Source organism: Populus nigra, chromosome 14 (assembly GCF_951802175.1).
Source record: "Populus nigra chromosome 14, ddPopNigr1.1, whole genome shotgun sequence".
Taxonomy (NCBI): Eukaryota; Viridiplantae; Streptophyta; class Magnoliopsida; order Malpighiales; family Salicaceae; genus Populus; species Populus nigra.
This window is the reverse complement of record NC_084865.1, coordinates 14,773,922-14,798,940: the sequence shown is the minus strand read 5'-3', so window position 1 is coordinate 14,798,940 and position 25,019 is coordinate 14,773,922. Positions and strand designations below refer to the sequence as shown.

General features: G+C 35.5%; 4 protein-coding genes across 14 annotated transcripts; 2 read left to right on the top strand and 2 right to left on the bottom strand.

Annotated features, from left to right (window-relative positions):
* The first annotated feature begins 698 nt into the window (after positions 1–698).
* Positions 699–5,531, top strand: LOC133673227 (pentatricopeptide repeat-containing protein At5g67570, chloroplastic). The gene is made up of 9 exons (XM_062093958.1): positions 699–1,310; positions 1,395–1,586; positions 2,270–2,351; positions 2,455–2,646; positions 2,743–2,856; positions 3,466–3,559; positions 3,649–3,806; positions 3,977–4,390; positions 4,525–5,531. The coding sequence occupies exons 1-9, from the start codon at positions 751–753 to the stop codon at positions 5,356–5,358; spliced, it is 2,640 nt and encodes an 879-aa protein (XP_061949942.1). The 5' UTR covers positions 699–750; the 3' UTR covers positions 5,359–5,531.
* LOC133673228 (telomere repeat-binding factor 2) lies at positions 5,264–9,935 on the bottom strand. Of its 5 annotated transcripts, none has more exons than XM_062093960.1 (7): positions 9,773–9,935; positions 9,463–9,657; positions 9,158–9,372; positions 7,654–7,738; positions 7,288–7,371; positions 6,629–6,972; positions 5,264–5,891 (listed from the first exon to the last, which is right to left on the bottom strand). In XM_062093960.1, the coding sequence occupies exons 2-7, from the start codon at positions 9,610–9,612 to the stop codon at positions 5,729–5,731; spliced, it is 1,041 nt and encodes a 346-aa protein (XP_061949944.1). In that variant the 5' UTR covers positions 9,613–9,657; positions 9,773–9,935; the 3' UTR covers positions 5,264–5,728. The 5 variants fall into 5 exon arrangements, with proteins under 5 accessions (XP_061949944.1, XP_061949946.1, XP_061949943.1 ...); XM_062093962.1 differs by having other exon boundaries at positions 9,463–9,594; XM_062093959.1 differs by having other exon boundaries at positions 9,463–9,663; positions 9,773–9,934.
* A 915-nt stretch (positions 9,936–10,850) lies between these two features.
* On the top strand, positions 10,851–14,197 carry LOC133673100 (NADH dehydrogenase [ubiquinone] iron-sulfur protein 4, mitochondrial). Its single transcript, XM_062093747.1, has 5 exons — positions 10,851–11,086; positions 11,773–11,861; positions 12,529–12,658; positions 13,161–13,190; positions 13,937–14,197. Exons 1-5 carry the CDS (start codon positions 10,916–10,918, stop codon positions 13,994–13,996), a joined length of 480 nt encoding a protein of 159 aa, XP_061949731.1. The 5' UTR covers positions 10,851–10,915; the 3' UTR covers positions 13,997–14,197.
* A 230-nt stretch (positions 14,198–14,427) lies between these two features.
* On the bottom strand, positions 14,428–22,960 carry LOC133673098 (probable amino-acid acetyltransferase NAGS2, chloroplastic). 7 transcript variants are annotated; one of them, XM_062093746.1, is made up of 11 exons: positions 22,409–22,960; positions 20,963–21,373; positions 20,758–20,845; positions 20,438–20,646; positions 20,188–20,339; positions 19,492–19,900; positions 18,287–18,384; positions 16,853–16,964; positions 16,533–16,692; positions 15,274–15,346; positions 14,428–14,806 (listed from the first exon to the last, which is right to left on the bottom strand). In XM_062093746.1, exons 1-11 carry the CDS (start codon positions 22,730–22,732, stop codon positions 14,656–14,658), a joined length of 2,187 nt encoding a protein of 728 aa, XP_061949730.1. In that variant the 5' UTR covers positions 22,733–22,960; the 3' UTR covers positions 14,428–14,655. The 7 variants fall into 7 exon arrangements, with proteins under 7 accessions (XP_061949730.1, XP_061949725.1, XP_061949724.1 ...); XM_062093743.1 differs by lacking the exon at positions 22,409–22,960 and adding an exon at positions 14,909–14,972 and having other exon boundaries at positions 14,751–14,828; positions 20,963–21,392; XM_062093742.1 differs by lacking the exon at positions 22,409–22,960 and adding an exon at positions 14,909–14,972 and having other exon boundaries at positions 14,751–14,806; positions 20,963–21,392.
* Positions 22,961–25,019: the final 2,059 nt, after the last annotated feature.

Here is a 25,019-nt window from a genome sequence, read left to right as displayed (position 1 = left end):
ATGAGTTTGTTTCTTGGAACCTTGTGTCTAGCCAATTAGTGATTAAAAAGTTTTTTTTTTTTAATATATGAGGTTGATATAATGGCGCGTTTTAAAATTATTTGATGAGAGATTTAATTAGTCTTAATTAATGTATAAGTTGATCCAAAAATACTATTATCTTCCAAAAAATACTAAGACATGTGAAATTCAACAACATTTAATAATAAGACACATGTAACTCGACAACATTTCATCTCACTTGTTGAAATCAAAACTACCAATGGCACTATTAAATTTAATCAAGTATAATTATCATATACCAAAGATGAATTGTAATTTTCTTTCTTACAAAAACAATGAATCATCTAAATAAAAAGATTTTATTGATTAAGTTTTTTAAAAAAAATTGAGTGAATTTGACTTTATATTTTTCATGTTATTGATTAAATTTTTTGTGCTTTTTTAAAGTAATTGCCTTTGAAAATATAATTTTTATTATATTTTTTAAAATTAATCACATCACAAACTTGCTTAGAAAATTAACAGATAAACTATTTATACTTCTTTGAAGAAAAAGTAAAAAAAAAAAAGAATTGAAGGACCCAGGGATCAATTTATAAGAAAAGAAACTTTTGGGAAGTGATTAATAGATCATATAAACTTGAGGCATTGAAAATGAAATTAATCCTAGTACAAGTACAAAATACAAGGAGGAGGCTGATCTTTAGCAAAAATTTCCCCTCGACGGACTTTTAGCTTCTTGCCACCATGGAAGCTGCAATAGCTTCTTCCTCATCTTCTCTACCCCAATTCGAACCAAACATTGAAGCCATAAAACGAAGGCTACTGAAAAGAGGGGTGTACCCAACTCCCAAAATAGTCCATAATCTCCGCAAGAAAGAAATCCAAAAGCACAACCGCAAACTCAACAAAGATGTTGAATTCCAAAGACAAGCCCTTTTTGTTTTAGAAGAAGAATCCCATTTTCAAGCTTTAAAACATGAATACAAAGAGTTCAATAAGGCAATAAGTGAGGAAAGAAGGGGTGAGAGTGGAGGGGGTTTGTTAGTGGGGAAGCCATGGGAGAGAATAGAGAGAGTGAAGTTGAAAGAGATTGGTAGTGGAAGTAGGGAGTTTAATGGAGGTAAGTTAAAGAGAGAGAATTTGAGACAGTTGAAGGAGGTTTTTGAGGGTAATTTGAAGTGGGTTTTTGATGATGATATTGATGTGGAAGACAGTGATTGGTTGAGAAATGGTAGTGAAGAGAAATGGGACCCTGCGAAGCGGTGGCGTGGAGAAGGGGAGGCAATTCGGTTTCTTGTTGATAGGTTTGTGATTGACATTTTTCTTCTTCTTCGTTTATGGATGATATGTGATTCTTTTCTCTTCTTTTCTTTTTTGTAATTTTGTAGGTTAAGTTGCAGGGAGGTAACTGTAAAGGATTGGAAGTTAGCCAAGATAATGAAGCGGTCAGGGTTGAGGTTTAGTGAAGGTCAGTTGCTGAAGATTGTGGAGGAACTTGGGAACAAAGGTAAATGGTCACAGGCAATGGCTGTTGTGGAATGGGTGTATAATGACAAGGAACGTAGAGATTGTAAGAGCAGGTAATGGTTTTGGTGTTTTGGTTTTTGGTTGACCAGGTATGTTATCCACGTGTTAACATCTCTTCCTTGTGAACTTCTGTGAAAAATTCGTCTATTGAGCCATATATGGTTCTCAGGTTAACAATAGATGGAGGAATTTTGAACTATAGGCATGCTGGATTTTCCAAACTTGGGTCTCAGCTATTTGTTCCTGATTCCAGAATTGACTTTGTTGCAGCTAGGGCATTTCATAAGTAGGAGAGAAGTGTAGTATAAAGGTAACCTTTACATTTGGTGTGCGGGCTGGTGGCAGTGGACCTTATCTATAACGAGTTCTTGGGACAACAGACATGTGAATTGTGATCTAAGATTAGATTTTAACGTAACCTGATATATGGTTTTAGGATTTTTGTTTGCTCAAGGGGGTTAACTGTGGTCTTTCTGTTACAATTCCTGAAAATATACACTAGATTTGACAAGATGCAACTCGATATGCTCTTTCTGTTTTTAGTCATTCAGATATAGCCAAAGCTTTTTTTTTTCTCTACATGCTTACTGTTGCACGACTTACTATGCTAGTGAGTTTTTTTAAAACTGGTCTTTGCATTGCTTGAAACACTTCACAATTGTAATGTTTTTTTATCTTGCCAGAGACTCTAAAAACTATATGTTTTATCATATAAACAAATCAATGCTTTTTGTAGGTTTGTTTACACAAAACTCTTGTCAGTTCTTGGGAAGGAAAGGAGGGCCCAGGAAGCACTTAGCATTTTTAATCTGATGCGTGTAATGTTCCATGGATTTGTTACTTCATACATTAATTTTTTTCATCATAATACACACTCACCCATTATATTGGTGGATTGGTTCTTACTCTTAATACATTCAGGAAGACCGCAGAATATATCCTGATATGGCTGCATATCACAGTATTGCTGTTACACTCGGCCAAACTGGTCTTCTGAAAGAGTTAGTGAAAGTTATTGAATGCATGAGGCAGAAACCTTCTAAACGAATCAATAAAATGCTTAACAAGAACTGGGACCCAGTCTTTGAACCAGATCTGGTTATATATAATGCTGTAAGAGAGCATCCCTATGCCTCTCCCTTCACATTTTTGAGATTTCTTTAATCTGTTAAAGACTTGTTACTGGGCTTCTTCCAACTCATTTTGCAGATACTGAATGCTTGTGTTCCATCCCAGCAGTGGAAAGGTGTATCATGGGTTTTTCAACAGTTGAGAAGAAGTGGTCTTAAACCCAATGGAGCAACGTATGGATTAGCAATGGAGGTAATTGCTGGACTGTGACATCCATAGACATGCAACATAATCAGAATGGTTGGGTCGTTATTGTGCTTCCTAGCCAAGTGACTAAGCATGCCTATAACTTGCTGATTGTTATGTGAAGAGTAGAATGGTGAAGAAAAGGGCTTTAATGGCATTGATTCTTTTAATGTTTCACATTCAGCAATATAATGTTGATCCTATGACTTCTATACTTTAGCTGTCAGTTGGGCGTGGTCAAAACAAGTTTGCCATTCCAAAATAAAGTTAACATTAGCAATTTAGGCTTGATCAAGTATCTTTGAGTTTTCTTTTCTTCTTATTTCATGTAACATGGGAGCAATTATAATTTTAGTGTTTAAGTATAATATATGAGTAATGGGCAGAAAAATGCTGCTTTACCTGGAGAGAAATCCAATTTATGTGATGGTTTACCAATCCATACACTTATGTTAAGTAGTTATAGAGTTATATTCCAATCTATTTGTGGCTGTTATTCGTCCTTTGGGTAATTTAGATTGATGTTTTGACTGGTAATTGAAATTTTGTATGCAAGATGTGGTGTTCCTTGAATTATATCTATATGCAAGTCTTACAGGAGATGCTTCTTGTAAGGTAATGCTGCTTTCTGGAAAGTACAAATCTGTCCATGAGTACTTCAGGAAAATGAAGAAAAGCGGGGAATCTCTAAAAGCCCTTACATACAAAGGTATTTAGATGCTCTCTTGCATAAAAATCTATATAGCTTCTTCCTAATTTTTGACATGGCTCAGGCATTTATGTATTGTGACTTTCCAGTTCTTGTGAGAGCGTTTTGGGAGGAAGGTAGAGTCAATGAAGCTGTGGAAGCAGTGAGGGACATGGAACAAAGAGGAGTAGTTGGAGCAGCCAGCGTATATTATGAGCTAGCTTGCTGCCTTTGCTACAATGGGAGGTGGCAAGATGCTATGCTAGAGGTCAGAATCTTCACTCTAGCAATTGATTAATTGCTCTGGACTTGTAGGTTGCTTGGTTATGGCATTGTTGAACTATCTGCTCTTTGGCTTCTTTTATGTGGAGGCTTCTATGGCTGCATTCTATTTAATATCTATAGGCCACAGAACATATCTTAATAACATGCCTGCAGGTTGAGAAAATGAAAAGACTCCGTTATAAGAAGCCTTTGGAGGTATCTCTCACTGGAATGATAGCGTCTTCCATGGATGGTGGGCATATTGATAATTGCATATCTATCTTTGAACACATGAAAGCCCATTGTGTCCCTAACATTGGGACCATAAACACTATGCTGAAAGTTTATAGCCGAAGTGATTTGTTCTCTGAAGCTAAGGAGTTGTTTGAGGACATTAAGGGAGTTGATCATAGTGGCCCTACCATTATACCAGATGGGTACACGTACAGTTCAATGCTTGAGGTATCTGCTCGTGCACTCCAATGGGAATACTTTGAGTATGTTTACAAGGAGATGTCTTTCTCTGGGTATCAGCTAGATCAAATTAAACATGCGCCATTGCTTGTGGAAGCATCTAGATCTGGAAAGGTGGACTTGTCCTTTCTCGTTGTTTTCTGTAATTAAATTTTTTAAGTTTTTGGCCATGCCAGTTCATTTTAACTTACAGATGAACTCAATGGGTAGATTATTAAATCTCTTGACTTCATGTTCTCTTAACGCAGAATCATCTTCTGGAGCATGCATTTGATGAAATTTTGGAAGCTGGAGAAATCCCTCATCCACTGCTCTTCACTGAAATGGTATTTCAAGCCACAGCTCAAGAGAATTATGAGAGGGCTGTCACTCTTGTTAACACCATGGCTCATGCCTCATTTCAAATTAGTGAAAGGCAGTGGACAGATCTTTTCGAGAAAAATGGAGAAAAAATCAGTCAGGATAGTTTAGAGAAGCTGTTGGATGCAGTTGGTCATTGTCGTATGGCATCAGAGGTCACAGTCTCCAACTTGTCAAGATCATTGCGGTCTCTATGCAGGCCTGGCTCATCAGGAGATTTACCCCGCACCAATTCTTGCATTGAAGACACTGATGATACTCATATCAATACTAACAGTGGGGAAATTGCAGGCAATAGGAGCGCATATATGCTAACCACTTCTGCAAGTATGGTAGATGGAAATCTCGAGCTGGATCAGGATACTTTTGTTAATAAAACTAGCATCACTCCAGATATGTCCCTTGTTAATAACAGTAGTACCAACAGAGAGGGTGATGATCCGGAAGCAACCTCTAGCACTGGAAACTCTGTTAATGGCCTGGATGTAGCCACAAACCTACTAGTGAAGAGGGATGTTTTTTCTGATGATGTGGCATCTGGTGCTTCTACTGATTGTTTAGACAAGAAGCTCTCAAATATTTTATTAGAAGAGTCTGCGAAAGATGCTGAAGAGGTAGAGCTTGAAATAGGAACAACGGAAGCTAATGATCTGTATAGATCTGAATTGCCCTCAGCTCATGCCATACTAGATGTTTGGAAGGAAAGCAGGAAAAAAAGATAGCGTATTCTTCCCCTTTCATCCTGGGCAGGAGCAACTGCCAATTTTGGTCTACATGATACAAAATTACATCAAGAATAGACGATGCTTGAGCAGCTTTCTTCACTAAGAAAGCTGTCCTTGGCTTGCTCTTTTCTTTTGTTTTGCTAAATGGCAATCCCTAGCTCCTTGCACTCCTTTGCTTGCCATACTGTTGAATCCTGGTGGCAGAGAAAGGGTTTTACGGACCAAGAAGCTGAAGAAGTTTCACGGAAGTTAGGGCTTTGATGACTAGGGTTTAAAAAAATGCAATTTTTATTATCTAAGGGGGAAAAAAAGAATAAAGCAAGGTGACTCTACAAATGATCATTTAGTTGTTTAATCATTTAAGGGTTTAAAACTTCTTGGCAAGATTAACTAAAGAAATTCGAGAAAAAGAATGAATAAAAGTAATTAAGAATTTCAATTCCCCTGAAGAATTAACAGAGAAACATTCCTGTCCGATTGCAGAACAGATCATTGCAGGCATGATCCTCATTCTGAAAACAAATTGCCACCTATAAGGAGCAACAAGTTTTTTTTCAGCACTTATACCAGGGAACATTAAAAATTCAAAAACAACATCCATTCACTCTTCATTGGATTGATTAACGATCAAAATGACATTTAGATGTCTCATCTTGTTTAGCAATCCAGCTTCCTAATCCTGATTTTTTCACCAGTGTCTACTCTTTTACTACATTGTAAAGTTTGATGTCAAAAAACTATACTCTGCTCACGAAATGATCCCTCTAAATGGGCAGCATGATTTCATGGAATAATTTTGCATCTCCCGATTTACAAGTTAACCACATTTGCAGTTGTATGGACAAAATGACAGCTCATACAGCTGCATCAACATGATGTCAAGTCCAATGCATGTTTCGTTCCCATCAACTCAGACATCCATCTGTAAAACATGTCATTTGCATAAGTTTTAAAAAGATACCAAAAAGATTAGAGTAAGACTTATTAAGCTCTTTCCATCTCCCCCACCAGAAAACAAAGAAAAAAAGGCAAGGAAAGAAAACAAATGAAGAAAGAAAGATTAAAACAATCTTGGCAAAGCAAAAAAGCATATCACTCTTCTTAAAGCTAAGCTTTGAATGATTTTACTATTAAGCATGAAACAAAAAGTTGGGTTTAACCACTAGTAGTTATACGTGAAATAAATTTGTCCAATGCACAGAGCGCAGTGCAACTCAGCTAGTGGATGAGATTTTATCATGGTATAACAGCAGAGAGATGAGTTTACCAGGTATGACATGCCCGGAGCTTAAATGCCTTAATCGCTGCTTTAGCAAAAACTTGTGCTGCTTCTGCCTCTGCCTCTGCTTTCTCAGCCTCCCTTGCAGCTGCTTCAGCATCTGCAATTGCAGATTCTGCCTCTGCGACTGCCTTTGCAGCAGCTGCAGCAGCCTCCAAGGCAGTCATGCCCTGAATCTTTGATAGGTCTCGATCAACGTGGGCTTTAGTAAGGATTTTGTTCTTACTCTTCTCCAATTTTAACGCATCCTTCCGTTTTCCTTCTGGGAGGGCATGGTTTTTTCTTCCTTCAGAAAATGTTGAACTAGGTGCAATCCTGTACTTGTGCTGAACCTGTAAATACATACATAAAAGGATGATTGTGATATAAGATGTTCTTTTAAATATTCACCAGCATTATAAGCTCAAAGCCTCAAACACATATCTTCCCATCATAAATTCTTTTCACACTACCGTTCATGCTATTTTTTCTGTAAACATAACATTATTAATTTTCACTGTCCTGCATCATAGACTTCTAAAATGTCCTTGAAACAAAAAACATACGGAATTGATTTGACTCTGCAGATAGAGGACGTTAATTCAAATCACTTCAAGATCTAATTAGTTTCCATGCATGCTCATGTACTACCGCAGAGTAATTATTACCATAATCAAATTTCCATTGGCAGTCAAATGCTTCAGTTTTCCTCCCAATAGCTTTCTGAGGTTCATTGGTGCCCAGTATTTCTCCTACAAATTAAAAGACATTACAACAAAATCAATTTGATCACCAATGAGTAATCTGTGTGTGTGTGCGCGCGCGCGCGCGCGTGCTTGCGTAGGATGTACAACTATTGGACATACTTAGATTGACATAGTTATTGATAGTTGGATTCATATAACAAAATGTGTAAAAACAAAAACCCAGAAATCTGGAGAGACAAACATTAACAATGTCCAGCAGTTCGACTTTTTTTTATTTCTGAAACATATGCCCCATGTTATAACTGAGAGACATGTGAGGCTATGTACCTGTATGTACAAAGCAATTGAAGCCCTGTCAGAACCCGTTGGCTCCTTCAAAGTGGTAATAGCCTCTAATATTAGATTATCCAACCTACAGCCACAAAAGTAGGTCACAACAAAGTTAGTTAATAAATGCACAAAAAAAAACAGACAGGTTGGTTTTCGATACAGAGATTTTGTGGCCTTGAGAAACTAAATCTTTATAAGCAACTGCATGCAAATACAGCCTCGTGTTCTGAATTCTCAAAGCATTCATAGATCATAACTATAAGGTTTTGAGTTGTAATATACTGCCATTAATCATCATTAGAATTCCATTTGCAATGCTATCAAAACATACCATTTCACCATTTATACTCTTTGATTAGATTTATTTGTACATGTGATTTTCCCATAATAGAAATTGAAACACTTTGAAAATTCAAAGTGCGGAATCTGTAGAACACAACCATCAACTTAATGGCACAAGGACAAGTTTTTAGCAACCCAGGGAGGAATTAAATTGGTTGGAGGGAGAAAACAAATGGAAATGAAAAGGTGACACACAACAAGCAGGGGATAATTTTTTGTCAAGCCAAACTGGTTCATATACCAAAGCAGAATGTCTAAAGATCTACAGAGAGTAACATAGGCCAAAATGCATATAAATTGGAAATGGCATCGAGAAGGACACATAAGCCACAAATCAGTGAGCATAAGAAACTCAAATAAAGCCATGATGTACCATGTTCAAAGAGACTCATAGGGAAGGTTGCTATTCCTCAGAGTCAGCACACACATTACAGTGCCATGGTGAGAAAAAGAGAAGAATTGAACTTGAAGATCTCAAAACAATAAACGTGAATACAGCAGGGAAACATATTCTCATTCAAACTATTTTACTTGACTTCTAATATGACATTAACCCCCATCTAAGAACATTTTTTGGTTGAATATTGGGCCCCATAATGGTAGTTTTTTTACTAATAAAAAACGGATTATGGATTTTCAGCCACCTAAACCAACCCTCCTTGCCTTCACAGCCTGAGAGCTGGCTAATTAACTCACCAGTCTTTCTATTAGAGCCCCAAGACAATACAATCAAGCTTGCATGCGTGATAACTGGATTTTTTTTTCCTATTTAAGATCTGCCATTATGAAGTTGTCAGACTTGTGGGAAGGATACACAACTTAAAATTATAATATGGAAACTGTTTTTTCAAATTTCCTTTTGAGAACAAAAATAATGGTGTCAGATAGTTCAATTACATCAAATTTCTTCATAGCACCATAACATCACTAAGTCAGGAACTCATCATCTAGGTTCATGAACATTGATGCACTTGAATATTATGTATTTTGCTGTTTTTGTATAACAATATTAACCAGACAGCTAATCCATAACATCTTGATAGCAGAAAAGCAGGTTAATTTGTCATTTTTCCATGTTCCAACTTCATTTGCATACCATTATCAAAAGATACATCCAAGCTCAGCAAAACAGGAAGTGCAGATATCAGAAGTATATAACCTTGCGAGCAGGTCTTTTGGACAACCATTCCCTGGTGTCCCACTAGCAAATGCGAGAGGCTTAGCATCAACAACTTCTTCATTGGTCTGAACAACAGTGCTGAGAGCCTTTGCATTCTCCTCGCGCTTAGGAGTCAGTGGTCTCCTTTTAAGTGCGATCTTCGCCTTTTTCCTCGAACCCCATATTGCAGTCACATTTATATTTCTCCATTTATCCTGCCCAGAGAGAGTTAAAAGCCATTCATCATCAAAGAACAAGAGGGCATGAGGTTTTTATATAGAAAACAAGGGAGGGTACATAGACACCTTGAGATCAACATTGGAACGCAAACGCAAGACGGCACTAAATTCAGGGTCCATAAGGATTGTACGCCATTTGCCAGTGCCATGCTTAAGCACTCCAGCTTTAAGGGCTGCCTCTTCTTCGCCAGTCCACTTCTGCTTAGGAGCACCCATCCCATCAACAGATGATTTAGTAATAATAATAATTCTCACCCACCCCTTTTCCTTTCAAGCATAAACAAACTCAATGAGACCGAGAATCTGATCGTTACTTTACTTTCATATTATTTTTTAATGATATTTAAGAATAAATAAATAAATATGTTTTTTTTACCTGAAGATGAAAGGAAGCAAGGAAGAGCAGGAGGGGCAGAGAATGTGCGAGTGAAAGTGAGAAATTCAGGAGGGTACCATTTCGATCTTTTCAACTCTTTTATCTTTTTTATGGATTCTGTTTTCACTCCCTGAAGAAGAAGCTGAAGATGAGAGTGGAATATATATATATATATAATCTAGAGTTTATTTTTGTCCCTATAAATAGGGTAAGAAACACCAGTCGTCCATATTATTTGGATTTTTGGTCAAATCTGTCCCTTTTCTCTGAAACAAACCGACCGAGTATGATATATTTTAACCTTTCATTAATCAATCACATATGATTTCTTCAACTAATTTGTAAATTAAGTAAAGATTGATGATGAGATTTGCGTACCCCCTTTTAGAGTTTTTTTGAAGCTCATTAACCTATTTTTCTTCATCTTTTTATGTTTAAATCTTGGGTTATTACTAAGAAAATTTATTGAATTTCTTATAAAATATAAGAAAATAGAGGAAAATCAATACCTTTTTTTTTAAAGAAAGGTGTTGTAAAATCCAACTAAAAATGCATTAATTTGATAAGCCGCAAGGCATTTATTTTTTGTTTTATGCTAAAATATCCTTAAATTTAGAGACTTAGGTAAACTTTTTTTAATATATTTTATGTCTAATCTTCAATTTATTTTTATAAATCTAGTTACTTTTAATTTTCCCCTAAATATGGAATAAATCTCCAATATATTATTTTTCAAATATTTATATTTAAGTCGATGAAAATACCCTTGAGAAAACACAAACATGACCTAATTAAATATAAATAAAAAATATATAAATATTTTTAATAAATATTGCTTGAGTTCAAGTTTTTGGTACTTTCATTCCTTTAAATGGAATCTATCAAAATTATAGATCGAATAATTATTTAAAATATAAAGATAAATTGATAACAATCAAACATATAAAAACATACTAGAGCTAATTATCCTGAAATAAAAATTACACAAGGCTTAAGAGGATGGGAGGCGTTTTGTCAATCAGCTTGAACTACAAGGACTATTTTGCAATCTTACAAAAACAAAAGCCCATAGTTTCACTCGTTTAACAACGTTTTCACCATCGAATCTGGAAAAGGCAACACAACTCTCTGATTCCATTGAAGATGTCGAGTTCTCTGCCAAAAATCTGGAAAAATGGCTGCGCCCTTCGTGCAAGCAGCATAGGCCCATTATGGAGGAGGCCGTTCTCCGCTTCTTCCGATGCATTGGTAGAGTACAAAGCTGGGGAGATCGGCATGGTCTCTGGCATCCCCCAAGACCACCTTCGCAGGAGAGTACGGCCCTCTTTCTCTTACAAATCCATAAATTGTTTTTCGTGTTGGATTTTATTGGGTTCGGTGTGGCTGAATTTGTTTGATGCTTTAGGGTTTTCTACGTTTTTCGTTTTTACAATGTATTAAGAAACCTGGAAATGACTCTGTGGGGCGATTGTAATTTCAAGAAATATATCTGCTGCAATCCATGGATTTTATCAGTAATGGGGGGGGGGGGGGGGGGCGCTAACTGAATGTATGTTTGTAACGAGGAATTGCTCGGTATACCGGGAGTCCAACTCCTTTCTCTCAAATAAAGGTGAATAATTTTCATGGTGGATTGGATGTTTATTTGAGATGGTGGAGTACAAATCTTGGTGCACCTAATAATTTCAGTATACTGGGAGTTGGACTCCTTTCTCTCATATGAAGGTGGGCCTCATGAATAATTTTTCATGGTGGGTCGCATGTTTATGTGAGATGGGGGATTACAACACCTATTATACCTAAGAATTTCTCATTTGTAATATGAAATTGGATATGTGATTAACCAGTTGGTAACTTGATTTGCATGTATCAGCAGGAACTTAATTAAAGCTATCACTGCAAGGTCACTGTATTTAGCTGTGTTATATGCTCTTTTTTTTCCTTTCATTTTTACTTTTCTCTTATTACTACTTGATTTTTAGCCTTGTCATGCATGGTAGGTTGTCATTTACTCACCTGCTAGAACTGCAACCCAACAAGGATCTGGAAAAGTTGGAAGGTGGAAAATCAATTTTATGTCAACACTAAAGTATGTGCTCCTATCTGCTGTTTTCCCTTTCTGAGATGTTTTTTTTTTTCTCATTTTTTGTTTGTCTACAATTTTTCACAAGAGCATGTGCTTTTTTACATGGATTTTTGTGGCTGAGTGTATCTGTTTGCAGATTGCAATCTAACTGACCTAGATTATTTTTGCTGAGATAGTCTGAAACATTTCTTTGCAATGGTGATCGCAGATACTGGCAAATTTTCTTATGTCCATGCTTAGTTGAAGAAGAATAAATTTTTCTCAAAAATTATGAGATTAAGCCATCCCAACTGAACTAAGCCTGAATTCCAAACTGGTTGGAAAATTTGCATGGATCTGCTTTCTCCAATTAATCCTGTTAAGAGGAGCACACTGAGGCTTAATTTTCTGAGACATGAAGCCAAGTTTTTAACTTGCTATGCTATCGCTAATGTTCAGTATTTTGAGAGAGGTTCCCTTACTGTCGGCAAACTTCATGAATTAGAGAGTATTTTTCATATGCTGACATATCTTGAAAATTCATCAGATTCCCCTGAAATGTTCTCATCTTGTGTAGTTTTCAATGAAGTGAGGGATCATAGATTCCCTGGTCCCAAATAATTTAAGAATGGTGATTGGAGCTTAAAATACATGATCAAAATTTATTTATATCTGACTACGTTTTCTGTAGGTGGGAGAATCCATTGATGGGGTGGACATCTACAGGGGATCCATATGCCCATGTGGGTGATTCTGCACTCGGTTTTGACAGTGAAGAAGCTGCAAAGGCATTTGCTGAGCGTCATGGTTGGGAGTATGTGGTGTGTATTTATCCTTTTATATCCCTGCTAAAAAGTAGCAACAAAGCTTGAAATGAACCAACCAACAATAAGACTGGAAAGCATCTTCTTAAATGTGTCAATTTTAAGTTTTCAAATGCTACATGAACAAATGTTATGGGTATTTAGGATACGCTAGATGGATGGAGGACAAAGATGAGTTCTAATTGTTCCATTTACATCATGTTATTGAGATTTTCTCTTATAAAACATTCTTGGGGATGGGAAGGAATATGCTATACATCTCCTAAACACTTAAAAGTTATGTTCTTTTTGGTTTCTGGCTATTAATGTATTTCTGTTGCCCATTTTAACTTTGAAACTTTATTAAGTTAGTAGTATGGTGACAGCATTGGTATTTGTGTATGGTTTTGAACTCTAGCAATATTTAGATGAAGAATCTGGTGATAATAATCTGATGAACTCTCTCCCTTTTGGAAACTAACATTAGTATCTTATGTGCTTTCTTAAACTTGTTTTTCAGGTTAAAAAGCGCCACACACCGCTACTGAAGGTTTGAACTTGTCCTTAATTCATTTTTTTGCTGGCATTTCTATCAAGTTGCCTGTATTGTTGAGCTAGGTTGTTCCACCTGGGTAGATATTACTTTGAGGTTAGGACAATAGTCTTGGCTAGGATCATGAATAAGACATCATCTTAAGGTTTTGTGGTTTCCAATCTGCTGTGGCCTTAGGTTTGCATTCTCCTTCCTGAACCATGCAATACTCTTAGTGGAACTGCTAGTTGCATACTGGTTTCAACCATCCTTAGCCCCTCTCTGGCGTAAGAAATTATTGTAGGATGCCAAAGTTCTCACCACTTCTGTCTGTGCATAACTGGGGAATGTTTATGATTTTTTAGGTGTTTAGCAGTAGGGTTTGGTGGTGGTGGCTTGTGTGGATTTAGCAGTAACTAGTCCATTCATAGTTATGTAACATTCAGTTTCATAGGAAGTTCAAGTTATTGCTAGATGTATATCAACCAAGGTGATGGGGACAAGTCTTACCCTCAGTGGTCTAAAGATCTTATTGATGCTGTCAAACAATAGAGGTGGGGATGAAGTTTTGTGATCTGGAAAATAAGTATTTCATGCGCTAAAAGGATCTTTTGACCATTAGCTGATGTTTAACGAAAAGGATCTTTTGACCATTAGCTGATGTTTAACTGTGTCAAGTGCCATCTGCAAGCCTTTCATTTGATGTGAACCACACATTCTTCATTCTTCATTCTGGTCACTCGGAACTTTTCTTCTCCTTTCAGGTTAAGGCATATGCAGACAACTTCAAATTCAAGGGGCATCCCAAGACTGATGACAAATAAATTTATTTTTCATGTCATGTTTCCTGGTTTATAAGCCTGAAGTTGCTCAAATGGTTTACAGTTCTATTGGATGAACATTTTCTGACGATGGCAGTGAGCTATGCTGAGAAAATCATATATCCCTGCCTCACATCCCTTTTTCTTTTCCGGTTTCTTTGTCAATGACAATTACAATTAATAATAGTTTACATTCCTTGGATCTTTTGATAGTTTATGATAACATGCATGCATCTTCAATATGAAACTGGAGAAAATGATTTGTTCGAGTTGTGTTTGGGGATGAGATTATAAACTGCCCTCCCCCCTGCAATATCAAAAATGGATGTCGCACTTTTTGTTGCAATATCAAAAATTTGTTACATTTCTTGGAAAAACAAGTCAGAAAAATATCTAACTTGCCTTTAGGTGTATGTCAAGATGGTCAATTGGAGTTTCTGGTGGACAAAAACGAACTTTACATAGATATATGAAGTACAAGACTCGTGAGATTCTGATATACAATTTAAGGTTTTCCATGTGCCTTAAACTGTTACATACCATGCTCAGAACTACAGCGAATTAAGGGCAGAAAAAGAAAGATACAAGAACAGATAAATTCGGAAGTGGCTTCACCGGTTTATGATGAGGTCGGCCGTACCCTGCCATGCTGCAGTAAAACCTTAACTGAATGCTCTATTAACACTAATTCCACTAGTATCAGGTAGCAACTTCTTTGTGTAATACTTAGAATTACGAGATAGATTGATCTTCTTCCTTCTTTCCTCTGGTATCGATTGAATGGAACACTCGGAGAAGCCGCGTCTGTTGAACCTGTAAAGCAAAATGCCAAGAACTAATTTCTATGAAAATGAGACTCTAGCCAAACCCTCAAGTAGATTGAATAGTAACTACTGCATCTTAAATTTGGACAACCTTAGACATGAACCATTTTGCCTTTTTCCATTTCCCTCAAAACACTAGTTGTAATCCATAGCTGCTGTTTATAAACAAAAATATCTTTTTTAAGAGAAAAAATAGATTAAAACCAACAATTATGCAAAGTGACAGTTATCTTAGGCTTCTTAGCTATGAAATTGGGTGACCTTTAACTAGGCAACAGCCAAAAAGGCCTCAACAACTAGCTCCACTACAAGAATCTGAACTAGAATACATCGAGACTCGTCTCAAAATGTTAACACAAAGTTGCTACTACAAGCTTCAAGTAATTTTTTTCCCCTTTTTGTTAATACCAACTAGCACTCATGCAACACATTAGAGGGTGGAATGTAAAAAATTACCAATCTGCGGTACGGGTTGTAAGCAGGAAAAGTGTTTCCAAACCAAGGGAAGAGGCCCTCCTCTCAATGAAATCTGCAAATATTTGACCACAACGAATGATTTACCACTAGTACCAAAGGCCATATGGCTTGGTAAAAATAGAAGGGAAATGTTAATCACATCTCCCCCACAGTTTTTCTTTTAGATAAAAATAAGAACGCATGATGAGAAAAACATATATGAAAAAATTGGAGCAGGACAATTTCAACATTAAAAAAGAAATACTACAGCCGGAACTCAAAATATAAGAACATTCCAGTCTTGTTGGGTGTCAGTTTAGTAAGTATTCCACAAAAAACCTCAAAGCGGTGCACCACAAGGATGCTAGGAACACTATCCTACCACATAATAACTGTCTTGACAGACAAGTGTTCTTAAGAACATCAAAACTCCAGTCCATTAAAACATTAAATGACTGTGGAGACGGAACAAAACCATAAACTGCAATCTTTCCTCCCAAAACCAACAAAGCATATCAGCAACAAATCCAATATCCTACCTAGGATCACCAAAAACTCACTTCCCATAGAAAATAAGCTTGCTCTAATTATCACGCACAACTGAGCAATGAAGAAACAAATGGCTATGTAACTCTCTGCTTCCAGAAAAACCAACATGATGTTGAAAATTAAATCAAGTCTTCCAATCATGAAAAGTTAAATCTCAACAAAAGCATAACATAGGCCTTCCAATGGTAATTAGGATATATTTTATGGTAACCAATTTATATTATAAAATAATTTGAACACCTGTTTTGATGTTAAAAGCTTTGTTTGAGAATAATGCTTGTATTAAAAAAAAATTGAGTACCCAATTTTGCTAATTGGACATGTTTGAAATTAAAAGCTTTGTGTCAGAATAATACTTGTGCAATTAATTTGATTTTTTATCAAAGGCTACTACTAATTATTGAAAAAAAAAGTCACATATAATTGGAAAAGACCTTATTCAACTCTTGCATAAACACACATTATGCTAGATTTGTAAGTTTTTTAAATCTATGTATCTTCTTGATATGTTTTGATATATTTGTAAGATACTATTCATATCTAAGTAAATTTAGATGATTGAATCCATTTTCTGTAGGATCATACTATTCTATGATCCCATCATGTATCTCATGTAGGATTGTGATTTTGAAAACCTTGAGCAGAAGCAATAACATGCCAAGTAATTTATATCGTGATTTTGAAAACCTTGAGCAGAAGCAATAACATACCAAGTAATTTATCCCCCTGCCCTTGTCCCCGGCATTCAGGAGAAACTGCAATGGCAGCAACCTCTCCACACTTTTCCTCAAAGAAAGGAAAAAGAGCAGCACAAGCAATGATTTGACCTTCTCTTTCCACAACAACATAGGCATACAATGCCTTAAGCAGCTATAAACACAAAACAAGAGAAAACACTCAGGTTTTATTCAAAGTTCAACATAATAACACCAAACAGCAGGATCAACCCACTTTTCTTTCTATTGTGCATTAATAAGTGCACCATCATGGACAGAGTTATGGACGAAAATCTAAAGGAGCAAGAGCCAACCTCTTCATCAGTCCTCCGAACCAATGTGCCAGATTCTTCTAAAGGTTGTATAATTTGTCTGATTCCTGCAAGATCTGTCACTCTAGCCATCCTAGTTCCTTCATAAAGATCACTAAGAGCAAAGAAGAAAAACATTAGAGCACAAGTCGATGGATGGGGTGGCAGAAATGTTCAAATAAGCATTAGAGAATAAATTAGCATGTCATCATAACAATTTCAGCTACATAAGTTTGGTTTCAAATTCCTTGATGCTGAAATAAGAATTTCCAAAGAATATTCATTCCAATGTTTGAGACTTGATATCTATTAGCTTATATGAACCTATGTGCAACCAAACCTTAACCTAAAACCAGATATGAATCCTGACATGGGAGAATTATTTTGCGCAACTGTGCTAGATAATGAATGTATTGCTCGTTCTGAATGACAAACTGACAGTCTCAGATTGAGCTTGTCTCATATAATAAAAGTCTATAATCAATCCATTTGTGTTCATCAGCTTCAGTAATAATTTTGTTAATAAACACACTACTATATTAGATACACAATGTATATAATAAATTAAGTTATTATTCCAGGATCAGACAGACAATAACACAATTTATCAGCACTTTGGTGATTGGATAAGCAGCAGTTCATCATCTTAATTGAGAACAAAGAAATCAGATTGATACAGGACAAGTAAATGAGGATGATGGAAGTCACAAGGGTTTCAGGCCCAAGGCTGAAAATAAACCTTGAAATGTACAACTAAAGGCAATTGAATACTCAATATAGCTAATAATAGTTGGAGATTCTCTCTTATCCCAATTAGATGCCTTTAGTGGCTATTCCAGTTTGATCGACATACAAATATGCTAAAATGCGAAAGTCTTCTTGAGCTTCAGCAATTTTCAAAAATGGTACCCAAACTTCAAATATAGACTTTGCTCTCAATTTATTTTCTTCCTTTTTCTGTTCTGTTTTTCTTGGGACTCAACACCTCCAGTTGATTTTATTCCAAAACTGAAGCTGGGAGGATAAAATCAAGGGTTATTTTAAAAAATTTAAATTCAATGGTGTCTTTATGATTAGTTATTCAATTTCAACAAAATAAATAGTCTTAAGACTCAATCACAGAGCCCATGAACCTTGGCAGTTGGCACTACAAAAACACCACTAATGGAAGCGAAGTAACATTTTTGGTAATAGGGCATGCTAGTAACAGCTCTTAATTACTAAGATGCAACATCAAAAAAATACATCAAAAGCTTCAATAAAGAGGGTAAAAATGAAACCTCGGATTTTTAAAAAGTTGAGTGCATCAAGAATACATTTATCAGTTATGGGCATGCTTGGTGTAAAATAGTGTGACCAATAAACAAATCAGCACTAGGCATTGAATGTAACTGTTGAAGATAAAATTCATCAGAAAGTATTGCAAACAACACAAACCTAGCCACCATTGTCCCCATTCCATCTCTTTTAAACAGTTCTAGCAGCAGAACTCCACTAATTGTGCCATCTAAAAGATGTACTCTTTGAACACCACCCTGCAAATCAAGTATAAATCATAACTGGCAGGGTGTATACTTTTCAATATGAGCAATTGAAGTGTGAAGTAACCAGCAACTACTACTATGTGAGCCATTTTTTGGGATCTGAGAAGCATTAATTAAAGAAATTTCAGACATCATACTGAGGTATTTAAGGATAATGATGGTATTGATAAAAATCTCAAGTATACTAGAAGATTAAATTATTCCCACGTCTTATAATATGATAACATGTTATAAGCATGAAAGTTATGGCACCTGCTCATAACCAAGGTAACCAGAATTCTTGAAACTGCATAGCATTTGTAACACCAATATCATAACTAATGACACCATAATGGCCGAACTACATTGTGTGCATTTTGACAGAAAAGTTGCATTTCGAATTACATGTGTGATGTAATTTAACATTCATGTAACCAGGCCAAACAACAATTTGATAGCCTCTTCATTATATAGCCAAGTATAGCAGTACTTGATGCATATTGAGATCACAGATGTAAAGGGACACTAAACTTGAAAGGGATTCCCAATTGTCTCTATAGGATCTGATTCAAAATCATCATCTACCTCTGCGTTATATAGCAAAATGAAGTTTAAGATTCCCATGCTGACTGAGAAAAAGAAAGGAAAACACTAAATGCTTTTTCATGAAATGGAGAAATGTTTCAAGAATTTTATATAACAGATGATACAATTGAAAACAGATGGTGTAATCTCTTTTTTGTGAGTTATTTTTAGATGTTGTTACTTGGGTGGGTTTTTTACATACATGTATTGTTTTTATTCAGTCCATTTATACACGCCACACAAAAGGATCACAAGAGATCCATCCTTTTCTAAGACAACAGTATGCTACCCTAACCAAACTGTGGGCAACATCTACATGTCTATCCATAAATCAGCTCAAAGGCAATTTAGAGAGAAAAGCGAGGTCGCAGGGAGAGAAGACTGTCCCATAAAATAGACTTGCAGAGAGCTAGCATTTTGGATCAATTTAAATTTCTCATTAAATAAAGAATTCAAATGTAATGAAAAAAAAATGAAATGTGGACGGGCATCATGATTTATAAAAAAATTAGAAAAAAAAAATCATGAACCTACTTTGCAAACAAAAGCTGCAGCAGCCAATTCTGAAAGATAACCATTTAATCGACTTTGTAGCTCTTCACCGCCAATAGCAAAACCTTGTCCATTTCCATTGTCAAACCCAATACCATTGTGAAAGGTTGCGCTGTGCCTTCCACTGAGAGCCTTTCCATTCAGTGATGATGCAAGAATTCCAATAGAATCATTGTGTTCAAGAAAAGTGAGATCTTCATCACCAACAGCTTTGACATAATGAGCAGCTATCTCACTTTGCTTAGCCCGCTTACGAATCAACATGTCTGCTTCTTCCAGAGTCAAGAAACGAATAAGATGTCCACTCTCATCCAAAATTGGACCATCTATGACGCAAATAAGCTTGTCTGCCCCAATAGCCAAGGCACAAGCTGTAGCAACTTCGTATGTGCTGGATTTATATGACCATAAAACATCATATCAGACTTTCAGCAAAGACAATAGTAGTAGCAGAAAGGAAGCAAAAGAAATCCCTTTTTATATGTTTAATAGCTATATATCTGCACATCCAACTAAAACCATTATAATACTAACATTTTATTTCTTGTAACGGTAGGCTGAAGAGGAGCTGGGTTTCAGAAAAGAAAAGGAGCCATAGTGTACATATAATTTGGTGCTTATTTCCATTCAGTCACTCAACCATTCACAAGATAAGAAAGAGACAGATTTTCAGCATACTTGCAATTTAAGACTTCTCCAGAGCTGGAATAACCCAAGTTACTTAACACAACTATACAACCACCATCAAGCCTTTCGCGCATACGAGTAACATCTACTTTCTTTACTTCACCGGTTGCTCCAAAATCAACCCCGTCAACAACTCCTCTTCTCTGCAAGGAAACATTAACAAAACAGACAATCACACCAGTTTTGAGTACACAAATATTTTAAGGTACTGACCATCTTCTATAGATAACTCAAACAGTACCTTGGCTGCAAGAAAATTACCACTAGCAACACTGACACCCACATCATGCCAACGACTACTGTCACCATGTCGACGAATATTGCATATGGAAGGTCCAGGAGAAAGTTTGGCCTCTATCATCATACGAATCTTCCCTGCAGCCTCCATTGAGGCCGCCAAAGCTTCAGAATCAGTAATTCTGTACTGACCAACATGCTTAGGCCCATGCCCTACAATTTTATTTTAAAAAAAAAGAAAAGCATCCCGTTAGCTAACTGCTACCTAATCAAAATTACAAGGAATGGAGAAGCACAAACTGTGAAAAACATGAAAAGAGTTACCTCTCTCAGCCAAAAGGTTGTTAATTTGGACATGAGTTCCTGGGACTAACACAAACTTAATCCCCAGGTGATGTAAAAATGCTATATCCTGCAATCATGATATTTTCCGATCATTAATTAAATAAAAGCCACCTTAAATCATCATTTTCCTTGACAGACACTTGAAAAAAACAAGACACTCCATAAACATATTTAAAGTACTTGCCTTCAAAATGGAATCCAAGAAAGGACTAGAAACAGTTTCACCAGAAATAATAACAACAAAAGTACTACCCCTATGAGCCCACAAGTAAGGCCATGCCTCACGAAACCACTTGACGAATTGCTTGTCTTCTACCGAATTATAACCCTCTTCAATACTCCCACTCTCTACCTCTCCAAACACCTTTCGCCGACTCGTTGAGTTCGTCCTGCCTCCCCCGTTATAATTATAATTCATAAAAGAAGAAAACTGTCGAGTTTTCTTCTGGGGTTGAAGAAACTGAAGATTTTTGTCGAAGCCATGGAGAAGCTTTGTAGATAACAATTGTAAGTGCTGGTTTTGTAGAGAAATGCAGTGACTTGAATAAGGACTGAACATTTTTAATTTTCCTTCGTTAATGTTTGAAGATGGAAGCTTGAAAATGGTGGGTTAATAAGGGGACGACGAAAATTATTTTTATTATTATGTTGAGTAAATTATCCCTCTAGTTTTGAAAAACAAATTATATAGTCCCTTATTTTAAATAACTTTACCAGTGTTAACCATTTTAATTTAATATTAATTAATTCTAAAGAAATCCTTAAAAAAACGAAAAGGATTAGGTTACATACAGATTTAAGAATATAGAGACTAATTATTTATGTTTAAGAGTAGAGGGATTATTTAATTATTTTATAAACCTAGAGGGACTAATCTATAATTTACTCTTATTTGATGCCACTGCCCCCCGCCGCCGCTTCATTTGGTTGACCCAAACTTCTTCCTTCAACGCTAGCCACGTGCGGAGTGGTGCCCGACTACTAATAGGAAGCCCGGCACAAATGCTGTTACGTAGAAATTTAATATTTAATATTTTTAAATTATTTTGATATGATAATTTAAAAATAATTTTTAAAAAAATAAAATATTATTTTAATATATTTTTTAAAAAAATAATTTAAAAAATAATCACTGAAACAATTAAAAAAAAAAAAACACTCCAACAATCTAATACTGAACGGGCTAATAACATTCATGGTGAGATGACATTTGCTCTAATAACGTCCGGTAAAAAAAAAAATTAAAATTAAATAAATATTATTTCAATATATTTTAACATGAAAAATATTTTAAAAAATAATTATAATTATATTTTAAATAGGCTTGTAATAGAGTGTGATGCGGTCTATTTTTAATTATAAATTTAAAAATATTTGATTAATTAATATGTATTATAATTTTGTATATATTTCATTAAAAGAATTTTCTTGAAATCTTAATTAAAAAAAAAACTATAATTTTTTAAAAATTTATTTGCAAAATCTATCACACCATCAATCACAAACGCTAATACATATCCAACATCTTCATAACCTAATCAAAAGCTGTTGATTTTAGCTAGAAAGTAGGCTGGTGCAGATTGCTAGCTATGAAAAGATTGAACAGTAGCTGGGTTGTTCAAAGGGATACCTTGAGGATGGTGTCCAGGAAAGGACCATCGATCACTTCCCCAGATAATATCACAACAAATGTACTGCCTCTGTGCAAATAAATATACGGCTGAGCTTCCCTGAGAATCTCAACAAATTTCTTCTCAGATTCTGTGATGTTATAGTGAAGCGCTTCAGTGCCACTGATGCATTTGCAGTTGCAGCCTCTCGCAACTCCAAAGATGTTTCTCTTTAATTTCAAGCCATGGGACAACATGTTCCCTTGATAATGACTGGAGAGGCTTGATGCATAGTGACAGGAGGAGCTAGTCTCTGTTCCCCATGATTTTGTACAAAAAGCCATGGCCGCAAGCTTGATTTGAAGGTGGCTATGGTTGCCCTTTACTGGTTGAAGGTCATGTGGAGAGAGGAGGCCTCGATGATTGTTATATCAGCAAGGAGACGCGGCTAAAAGGCGCTGTGTTAAAAAGGAGAGGTGGAGAAAAGATGAGAATTGGACAAGACTTGATTAACAAGTGAGATGGGGAATCTGAAGCAGATCCACACTTGTCTTTCAAATTTGACTCCTCTTCTTCGAAGCTAACACATGTCTTGCACTTCTTATTTGTTTCTGGTCTGAATGTTCTTAATTATCATCTCAATTTACCTTACAAAAATTAAAAAAATAAATAAACAGAAAGAGGTTGTCCTGAATAATATCTCACGATAAAAAATAAAAACAGATAAGAAAGACAGGAACACTTTTTAGTTGTATATATATAACGACAAAAACATAGAAATATAATAATCTGAGATAAGTTTTTGTCCTTCTGAAATACATTATATTTTTTTTATTGTTTTTATCCTGGAACAGTAATTTCAAACGTGAACTTGATTACAGGTTGAACTAGCAAGAGAAAAAAGTGAAAAGGTCTCTTCCATCGTATGAGGCATGAACCAGAGGACCTGCAACATATGAACATGAATATAGATACATGTAAATTTGCTTGCATCTTGCCGTATTCTGGGGAAAGTTCATCAGACAAGATGAACATGGACCATTTAAAACAGCGGGCACCACTGATTCTCTCTCCATTTGGTTTGGATTTTTTCCCACAAATCAAAAGGATTGTGAGACTACAAGACGCAAATGTGAAGTTCAAGCACAACTCTGGGCCCTTCCATGTCTTTTTAACTGTTAGAATACATTGATACTGGTTTTTGTGTATTAAAATTAAGTTTTTTAAAAAAAAATTAGTCATATTCCCCATCTTGGTGATAGTGTATTTACAAAGAAAACTTAGTCTCGTGACTCCTTAAATAATAATGGGAGAATAAATCCATTGATCACTGAACTATGCTTCTACAAGCTAGAGCTTTCATGTCACGAAACAACACATGCAATTGGGAGGATAGGATGACGATGGAGATACATATGTGTAAGAGTGGGATTATTCTATAGTTGGGAGTCCAAGGAATTATGCTCAATTATATGATAAGATTCTCATGGCATCTAAGCATGTCCTTTTTAACCTATGGAATATCTGATATCACTGGAATATATAGCAATTCACAAGTGCCGCAGGATGGATTTTTTGTTTTTTCAATAGAAACAAATGAATATGAAAACATTTTCTTCATGTTTTTTTGACACACAAAAAATTCAATCGTCATGAATGTATTTAATTAAACAAATCAAGAATTAGTTACACAATAAAAATAAATTATGAAGCTTGACTCCTAATAAATCAAAGTTAACCAGCTAAACTTGTGATCTTGATCATAGACTCAATCGGGTTTAACAAAATAAATTTATAATTCTTCATTTAAAATAGATGCTCACAAAATTAAAAACCAGCTAAATATCAGAGTATTTATTTGAGATCGCGATAAACCTATAAATATCAAAATAAAACAAATTATGTGGATTGATTAAAAATCAACAAAAAATTAAGGATAAAATTAGAAAAAAAAATATTAAACAAGAAAAATCAATAAAGATCCAATTATGAAGGATCAACTTTTTAAAAAAAAACACAATTAAAAAAAGGGGAAAAAAGGACCAACCACACGGGCCTCGAGTGGTCAACGTGTCTGGGATTTTTTTTTTCTTTTTTTACAGGAAGATTGACAGGTCATCTGCTCCTAGATTTTTTGACAAAAGAAATAGCAGGCGTTGTGTTGACTGCTATGCCCAGATTCTAACGATCAGAGGTCGATGAAAAGTTAGGCTACGGGTGTTTTACACCCAAAAAATCCATTTTATCTAAAAACACCATATACACCTTGAAAAACATATTCATGACCTCAAACAACCCAAAAATCAACTTGAAAACCCAAAATTGATTTCAAAAAAAAAATCTTTCGAGCTAATATCTACACCCTTAAACAATGATAAGGGCAAAAAAACACATAAGCTAAAGTTCCTTTATCAAATGAAATCTATTGACACTAAAATTATTATTTTTTTATAGTCGAAATCGATGTCAATTGAGACTTTTTCTTTCAACCACCAAAATTAAATCACTTTCTCTCTCCTTTCTTAAACTAAGGATAAAAAATAAAGTTTTGGAACAAAATTAAATTTGTAAAATATTGAGGGATCAAATATTTATAATTTAGAAAGTTTGAGGATTAAAGTGAACTTTTCA

Excerpts from the sequence above, each read along its gene's own strand:
- LOC133673098 (XM_062093746.1), bottom strand. The coding sequence starts at position 22,732 with ATGGCTTTTTGTACAAAATCATGGGGAACAGAGACTAGCTCCTCCTGT. Across the intron at positions 18,385-19,491 it reads CTGCAGCTTTTGTTTGCAAA|GGTGGTGTTCAAAGAGTACA; the intron begins GTAGGTTCATGA and ends CTTGATTTGCAG. Across the intron at positions 16,965-18,286 it reads ATGGGGACAATGGTGGCTAG|TGATCTTTATGAAGGAACTA; the intron begins GTTTGTGTTGTT and ends CTTTGCTCTTAG.
- LOC133673227 (XM_062093958.1), top strand. The coding sequence starts at position 751 with ATGGAAGCTGCAATAGCTTCTTCCTCATCTTCTCTACCCCAATTCGAA. Across the intron at positions 1,311-1,394 it reads ATTCGGTTTCTTGTTGATAG|GTTAAGTTGCAGGGAGGTAA; the intron begins GTTTGTGATTGA and ends GTAATTTTGTAG. Across the intron at positions 1,587-2,269 it reads CGTAGAGATTGTAAGAGCAG|GTTTGTTTACACAAAACTCT; the intron begins GTAATGGTTTTG and ends TGCTTTTTGTAG.
- LOC133673100 (XM_062093747.1), top strand. The coding sequence starts at position 10,916 with ATGTCGAGTTCTCTGCCAAAAATCTGGAAAAATGGCTGCGCCCTTCGT. Across the intron at positions 11,087-11,772 it reads AAGACCACCTTCGCAGGAGA|GTTGTCATTTACTCACCTGC; the intron begins GTACGGCCCTCT and ends CATGCATGGTAG. Across the intron at positions 11,862-12,528 it reads AATTTTATGTCAACACTAAA|GTGGGAGAATCCATTGATGG; the intron begins GTATGTGCTCCT and ends CGTTTTCTGTAG.
- LOC133673228 (XM_062093960.1), bottom strand. The coding sequence starts at position 9,612 with ATGGGTGCTCCTAAGCAGAAGTGGACTGGCGAAGAAGAGGCAGCCCTT. Across the intron at positions 7,372-7,653 it reads CAATTGCTTTGTACATACAG|GAGAAATACTGGGCACCAAT; the intron begins GTACATAGCCTC and ends TTTAATTTGTAG. Across the intron at positions 5,892-6,628 it reads CTCCGGGCATGTCATACCTG|GTGGCAATTTGTTTTCAGAA; the intron begins GTAAACTCATCT and ends TGCTCCTTATAG.